This window comes from Eriocheir sinensis, chromosome 61, assembly GCF_024679095.1.
Source record: "Eriocheir sinensis breed Jianghai 21 chromosome 61, ASM2467909v1, whole genome shotgun sequence".
NCBI lineage: Eukaryota > Metazoa > Arthropoda > Malacostraca > Decapoda > Varunidae > Eriocheir > Eriocheir sinensis.
In genome coordinates, this window is record NC_066569.1 from 8,976,590 (window position 1) to 8,984,089 (window position 7,500).

At 50.0% G+C, this 7,500-nt stretch overlaps 1 protein-coding gene across 1 annotated transcript in view; it reads left to right on the top strand.

The window, feature by feature from the left end:
- Nucleotides 1-7,500, top strand: part of LOC126986022 (meiosis 1 arrest protein-like) — a 15,010-nt gene that overhangs the window by 6,805 nt on the left and 705 nt on the right. Inside the window, exons 5-11 of the mRNA XM_050841709.1 lie at nucleotides 143-283; nucleotides 548-680; nucleotides 1,098-1,208; nucleotides 4,458-4,603; nucleotides 5,809-5,929; nucleotides 6,141-6,226; nucleotides 7,305-7,433. Coding sequence (XP_050697666.1) covers nucleotides 143-283; nucleotides 548-680; nucleotides 1,098-1,208; nucleotides 4,458-4,603; nucleotides 5,809-5,929; nucleotides 6,141-6,226; nucleotides 7,305-7,433 — 867 coding nt within the window. The remainder of the gene's footprint in view (nucleotides 1-142; nucleotides 284-547; nucleotides 681-1,097; nucleotides 1,209-4,457; nucleotides 4,604-5,808; nucleotides 5,930-6,140; nucleotides 6,227-7,304; nucleotides 7,434-7,500) is intronic.

Consider the following 7,500-nt stretch of genomic DNA (forward strand, 5'->3'; position numbering starts at 1 on the left):
TTCCACCCCTTCCCCTCTCTTCCACAATTTTATCTCCCCTTCCCCCTTTCCCTCCTCTCCCCTCCCCCTTTTCCTCCCCTTCCCTCCTTCCCTCCACCCTATTACCTCCCCTTCCCCTTCTCCCCCACCCCCTTTCCATCAGGTCGCAGGAGTTGAGAGCCTGGAGGAGGGGGCGCTGGGGGGGGCTGAGGGGGGGCGGCCCCGGGGGGACGCTGTGGGGGGGGTGTGGGTGACGGGAGCGACCTACCCCCCCGACCCCTACACCTTCGCGGCCCTCTTCAAGGTGAGAGAGAGAGAGAGAGAGAGAGAGAGAGAGAGAGAGAGAGAGAGAGAGAGAGAGAGAGAGAGAGAGAGATGGGATGCTTTATATTTTCGACACAAAAACAGAGAGAGAGAGAGAGAGAGAGAGAGAGAGAGAGAGAGAGAGAGAGAGAGAGAGAGAGAGAGAGAGAGAGAGATGATAACTAATGAAAATACATGTCTTCCTCCTTCTTCCTTCTCCCTCCTCCTCCTCCTCCTCCTCCTCCTCCTCCTCCTCCTTTTACAGTCATGGCTTCTGGAGAGTAAAGGGAAGGAACCACACCTCCACCTTATCTTCCCTCCCTCCTCCACCTCCACCTCCTCCACCTCCACCACCACCACCACCACCACCAGCGACTCCTCCACCGAACCTCTCACTTGTAAGTATATCCTCCTCCTCCTCCATTGTAATATAAGTAAGTGAAGTAGATAAGTGAGTGAATTAAAAGTGATACAGACAATTAGACAGTTAGTGTGTGTGTGTGTGTGTGTTATGCAAGACCTGTGTTATGTGGTCTGTCAGTGTTACCAAAACCAACACACAAACCACCACCATCACCAATCACCATCACCATCTCCTTGCCTTACCGTACTTTCGGACATACGTACAGGAGACACCATCACCACCACTGTCACCACCACCCATCACCACCATCACCATCACCAATCACCATTACCACTATCATCCATCACCACCACAATCACCACCACCACCATCACCACTACTGTCACCACCACCACCACCATTACCCATCACCATCACCCATCACCACCATCACCATTTCCTTCCCCCACAGTGTTGTTGGACATGCAGGAAGTGATGGTGGAGCCTGCCAGCCTGCCCAGCGCCATTGCCTCACGCCTCACCATTCACGCCAACTTGTACCGCACCGTCTGCACCACGCAAGGTATTAAGGGGGAGGAGGAGGAAGGGAGGGGAAGAGAAGGGGGATGGGAGAGGGGAGGGGGGACGGTAAGGGAAGTGGTGGGGAGTAAGAGGAAGGGAAGGGGAAGAGGAGAAGGAAGGAAGGGAAGGGAAGGGGAGAAGGAAGAAAGAAAGGAAGGGGAAGGGAAGGATTAGGGAAGAAGGAAGGATAGAGGGGAGAGGGGAGGAAGGAAGGAGAGGGGAAAGGGAGAAGGAAGAAAGGAAGGGAAGGGGGTTGGGGAGGAAGGGAAGGGGAGAGGGGAGAAAGGGAAAGGAAGGGGGAAGGGAGAAAGGGAAGGGAAGAAGGGGAGAAGGAAGAAAGGAAGGAAGGACAGGGGAAGGGGAGAGGGGAGAAGGAAGGAAGGAAGGTAGGAAGGGGAAGGGGAGAGGGGAGGAAGGGAAAGGAAAGGGAAGGGAAGTAGCTCAAGAAAAGAAGAAAAAAACACAAAGAAATAAAAAGGAGCCCGTTAAATGCTGTTCCAACACTTGAAAACAAAACAAGAGCCAAGAATAATTTTATTTATTTATTTATTTATATATTTTTTGAGGATATGTTGTGTGTGTTGCGTTCAAGTAGTGTGTTACGTGCATGAGTCAGTGTTACCAAATCAACACACAAACCATCACCATCACTTTGCCTGACAGTACTTTCGGACATATACAGGAAAGTCAGAGGAAGTGTCTGAAGAGAGCATGCTGAACTAGTCTCTGGCGTTGATGAGACAATAGAGAAACGGGAAATGAGAACACGGGAATGTCTTTGATAGGCCTCCCGTATAAATATCTCACCGGGAGTAGCTTACGCCCGATTCGGCAGCTGTCTAACAATGCTGTAACAATGTTTTTTCCTTCTCCCCTTTTCCTTCCATTCTGTTCCCTTCACTTTCCATCGCTTTTCCTCTTTCCTCCATCCTTCCCTCTCATCTCCTCCATTACCCTCAACTTTCCTCCATTCCTCCATCTCTTTTCCTCTTTCCTCCACCCTTTCCTCTCATCTCCTCCATTCCCCTCAACTTTCCTCCATTCCTCCATCTCTTTTCCTCTTCCCTCCATCCTTTCCTCTCATCTCCTCCATTCCCCTCAACTTTCCTCCATTCCTCCATCTCTTTTCCTCTTTCCTCCATCCTTCCCTCTCATCTCCTCCATTCCCCTCAACTTTCCTCCATTCCTCCATCTCTTTTCCTCTTTCCTCCACCCTTTCCTCTCATCTCCTCCATTCCCCTCAACTTTCCTCCATTCCTCCATCTCTTTTCCTCTTTCCTCCACCCTTTCCTCTCATTTCCCTTCCATTCTCTCCCCTTTCCTTTCCATCGCTTTTCCTCTCCTCCACCCTTTCCTCTCATCTCCACCCCTTTTCCTTCCATTCTGTCCCTTTTCCTTTCTGCTTTTTTTCCTCTACCCTTTCCTCTCATCTCCACCATTCCCCTCTACCTTTTCTTCTTTCCTCCTCCCATTTTCCTTCCATTCGTTCCCCTCTCCTCCTCCCCATTCTCATTAAGAGTAAGGATCGGTATTTTTAGACGCTTCCGCCTCGCACATCACCTGTTTACAAAGACCCATAAGGAAAATAATCGGGCTTTCATGGGTGTTTCTTCACGTTCATGGTGCAGAAGAAGGGTCAAACTACCACCAGGGTCAGTAAACTACTCATTGGTGGATGCTGGAGAACGTTAAATCTCATTGGTGGATGCTGGGAAACGTTAAATCTCATTGGAGGATACTGGGAAACGTTAAATCTCATTGATGGATGCTGGGAAACGTTAAATCTCATTGATGGATACTGGGAAACGTTAAATCTCATTGATGGATACTGGGAAACGTTAAATCTCATTGATGGATGCTGGGAAACGTTAAATCTCATTGATGGATGCTGGGAAACGTTAAATCTCATTGATGGATGCTGGGAAACGTTAAATCTCATTGATGGATGCTGGGAAACGTTAAATCTCATTGATGGATGCTGGGAAACGTTAAATCTCATTGATGGATGCTGGGAAACGTTAAATCTCATTGATGGATGCTGGGAAACGTTAAATCTCATTGATGGATGCTGGGAAACGTTAAATCTCATTGATGGATGCTGGGAAACGTTAAATCTCATTGATGGATACTGGGAAACGTTAAATCTCATTGATGGATGCTGGGAAACGTTAAATCTCATTGATGGATGCTGGGAAACGTTAAATCTCATTGGGGGATGCTGGGAAACGTTAAATCTCATTGATGGATACTGGGAAACGTTAAATCTCATTGATGGATACTGGGAAACGTTAAATCTCATTGATGGATACTGGGAAACGTTAAATCTCATTGATGGATGCTGGGAAACGTTAAATCTCATTGATGGATGCTGGGAAACGTTAAATCTCATTGATGGATGCTGGGAAACGTTAAATCTCATTGGAGGATACTGGGAAACGTTAAATCTCATTGATGGATGCTGGGAAACGTTAAATCTCATTGATGGATGCTGGGAAACGTTAAATCTCATTGATGGATGCTGGGAAACGTTAAATCTCATTGATGGATGCTGGGAAACGTTAAATCTCATTGGAGGATACTGGGAAACGTTAAATCTCATTGGAGGATACTGGGAAACGTTAAATCTCATTGATGGATGCTGGGAAACGTTAAATCTTATTAGAGGATACTGGGAAACGTTAAATCTCATTGATGGATGCTGGGAAACGTTAAATCTCATTGGAGGATGCTGGGAAACGTTAAATCTTATTAGAGGATGCTGGGAAAAGTGGGATCTTACTGGTGGATGCTGGGAAAGGTGGAATCTTACAGGTGGATGCTGGGAAAGGATTACTACTATTGTTACTCCTCCTCCTCCTCGGCAGGAGTTATTTTTCGAACAGAGTCGTCCGCCACTGGAACAGCCTTCCTGCAGGAGTGGTTAGTGCGGAAACAATCAACTCCTTTAAAAATCGCATTGACCGTCACTTTGCTGCGCGGGAGTGAACTGAACGCATCCACGAGTACGTTCAGTAGTGCTTTAATCCTTCCCGCAAGCCACAAGCAGGCAGCCTCGCAATGAACCAATAGGCTTTCTGCTGCCTGCTCGTCCATGTTTCCTACTACTACTACTATATACTACTACTACTACTACTACTACTAATAATAATAATAATAATAATAATAATAATAATAATAATAATAATCCTACTACTACTACTACTACTACTACTACTACTACTACTACTACTACCCCCCCCCCCCCCCCCAGGCAGCACCGTGGCCGTCCCCCAGGTGCAGGTCGTCAAGAGGGTACAGGTGGGCTCCGTCGCCCCGGCCGTGTTTGGCGCCGCCCACCACCTGCTGCCTTCCGCCGCCGCCGCCCTCTCATTCAACACCATCTGGGACAACAGGCAGGTGGGTGAACGGGGTGGGGGGGGGAAGCTGGGGGGGCATACGCTACAGTTCCGCGGTCCCTTGCATTGGCCCTCGAAAAGTATAGGGAAGGGGAGGGAGAAGAGCAAGGGAAGGGGAGAGGGGAGGGAAGGTGGAAGAGTAAGGGAAGGGGAGGGAAAAGGAAGGAAGGAAGGGAAGGGGAAGGCGAGAAGGAAGGAAGGGAAAGGGAAGGTAAAAGGAAGGAAAAGAAGGGGAGAAGGAAAGAAGGAAGGAAGGGAATTGAGTGGAGTGGGGTGTAGCATAAGGAAGTGGGTATTGGAAGGGGAGGGAACGGAGAAGAAAGGAAGGGAAGGGGAAGGCGAGAAGGAAGGAAGGGAAAGGGAAGGGAAAAGGAAGGAAAAGAAGGGGAGAAGGAAAGAAGGAAGGAAGGGAAGAGAGTGGAGTGGGGTGTAGCATAAGGAAGTAGGTATTGGAAGGGGAGGGAACGGAGAAGGAAGGAAGGGAAAGGGAAGGGAAAAGGAAGGAAAAGAAGGGGAGAAGGAAAGAAGGAAGGAAGGGAAGGGAGTGGAGTGGGGTGTAGCATAAGGAAGTGGGTATTGGAAGGGTGACATGGAGTGGTCTTAACATGACTTAGTGGGTGTAGAAACTCTATATATAAATCAGGTGTTGTTGATTATGATGATTTGATGATGATCTGACTGATTGATTCCTGCTTAATTGCCCCCTCCTCCTCCTCCTCCTCCTCTTCCTCTTCTTCCTCCATCCCTCTTCTAACTGTTCTTTCCGTATCCCTTCATAATATTTTCCTCCTCCTCCTCCTCTTCTTCCTCCATCCCTCTTCTAACTGTTCTTTCCGTATCCCTTCATAATATTTTCCTCCTCCTCCTCCTCCTCCTCCTCCTCCTCCTCCTCCTCTAAATATTCCTTCCGTATCCCTTCATAATAATTTCCTCCTCCTCCTCCTCCTCTTCCTCCTCCTCCTTCACATAAATTCTATATCGTCTTTCTCCTCCTCCTCCTCCTCCTCCTCCTCCTCTAAATTTTCCTCCCGTGTCCCTTCATAATTATTTCCTCCTCCACTTCTCTTCTAAATCTTCCTCCTCTTCCTCCTCTTCCTCCTCTTCCTCCTCCTCCTTTTCTACCACACCCATTTCTCCTGCTCTTCCACCTTCTCCTTGTCTAACACCACCCTTTCTTTTTCTTCTCCTCCTCCTCCTCCTCCTCAGCTGGTCGCCTCGCTCTGCCACCAGCTGGAGGAGGCGGACGAGGGGCTGCTGGCGAGGGTGGAGGCCCCCCCCGGCGCCCTCAGCCCCATCGTGGTGGTACTGCCCGCCCCCCACTGCTCAGGTAAGGAGGGGGAGGGGGGGAAGGGTTGTATGGGTGGAAGGGTTGGGGTGTGGGGGAGAATGGAGTAGGGGAGAGGAAGGTGTTTGTGTGTGTGTGTGTGTGTGTGTGATATACTTTTAGACATAATAGTATAACCTGTTTTTTTCTATTAGAACACAAACTACTACTACTACTACTACTACTACTACAATTTCCCCCCCCCCCCCCCCAGCCCTGTCCCTGGTCCATGTGGCGCCCTCTGAACTGATGCTGGCTGAACGACACTGCCCCGCCCCCCCTCACCCCATCCCCGACAAGGTAAGAAGGGGGGGAGGGTGAAGGGTAAGGGGAGATAAGAAAGGGGGGTGAAGGGGGAGGGGATGAGGGGGTAAGTAGGGGTGAAGGGGTAGGGGATGAGAAGGGGGTATGTAGGGGTGAAGGTCAGGGAGGTGTGTGAAGGGGGGGATGGGTAAGAAGGGGAGTGAATGGGAAGGGAGAAGGAGGGAGGGAGGGAGACAAAAAGGGGAAGGAGGGGGAAGGGGGAACTGAGATGAGGGAAGAGTGGATAAGAAGGGGGATGAAGGGGATGAAGGGGAATTGAAGTGAACATCTTTCCCTTCCCTCCTCCCTTTATCTCCCTCCCAGCATCACTTCTCCTCCTCCTTTTATCTCCTCTTATCTCCCTTCGTCTCAGTCGCACCCCATTTTATAATCCTCATTTCTTCCCCTCATCTCTATTCCTCACCAGCATTTCATTTCCTCCTTCATCTCACCTCCTTCCTTCCTTCCTTCCTTCCTTAATCTCCCATCTTTATCTCCCTCCCTCAGCATCCTTCTTCTCCCTCTCAGCATCATCCTATCATCTTCCCCTCATCTCCTTTTCTCACATTACATTTCCTCCTTCATCTCACCTCCTTCCTTCCTTCCTTCCTTCCTTCCTTCCTTCCTCTTTCATCCAGCATCCTTCTCCCTCTTAACATGACCTCCCCTTCCATCCTTATTCTCAGCATCCTTCTTTCTCCTTCTCAATATCACCTCCTCATCTTCTTATCCTCTTCTTCTTCCTCAGCCTAACCTTAGCCTCCTCCTTCTCCTCCTCCTCCTCCTCCTCCTCCTCCTCTTTCTTAACCTCGCCCTAACCACCATCTCCTCCTCCTCCTCTTCTTCCTCGCCCTACTGAGCATCACCTTAACCACCATCTCCTCCTCCTCCTCCTCCTCTTCCTCCTCGTTCTCCCCAGCATCACCTTAACAACCGTCTCCTCCTCCTCCTCCTCCTCCATATCATCATCTTCATCATCACCCTAACCATCTCCTCCACCTCCTCCTCCTCCTCCTCCTCCACATCATCATTATCCTAACCACCTCCTCCACCTCCTCCTCCACCTCGTCCCCAGCTGGCCCAGGCAATCTCCAGCTCCCTCGCCAGCCTCACCCTCTCTGACCTACGCCTTGAGGACCACACCTCCCCCCTCGTCCACGCCCTCGCCGCCCACTACACGCACCACGGCCGCCCCCACGCCAGGGTGAGTGTAGGGGAGGGGTGTAAAGGGGTGTAGGGAAAGTCTGTGTTGTGGTGTGTGTGTGTGTGTG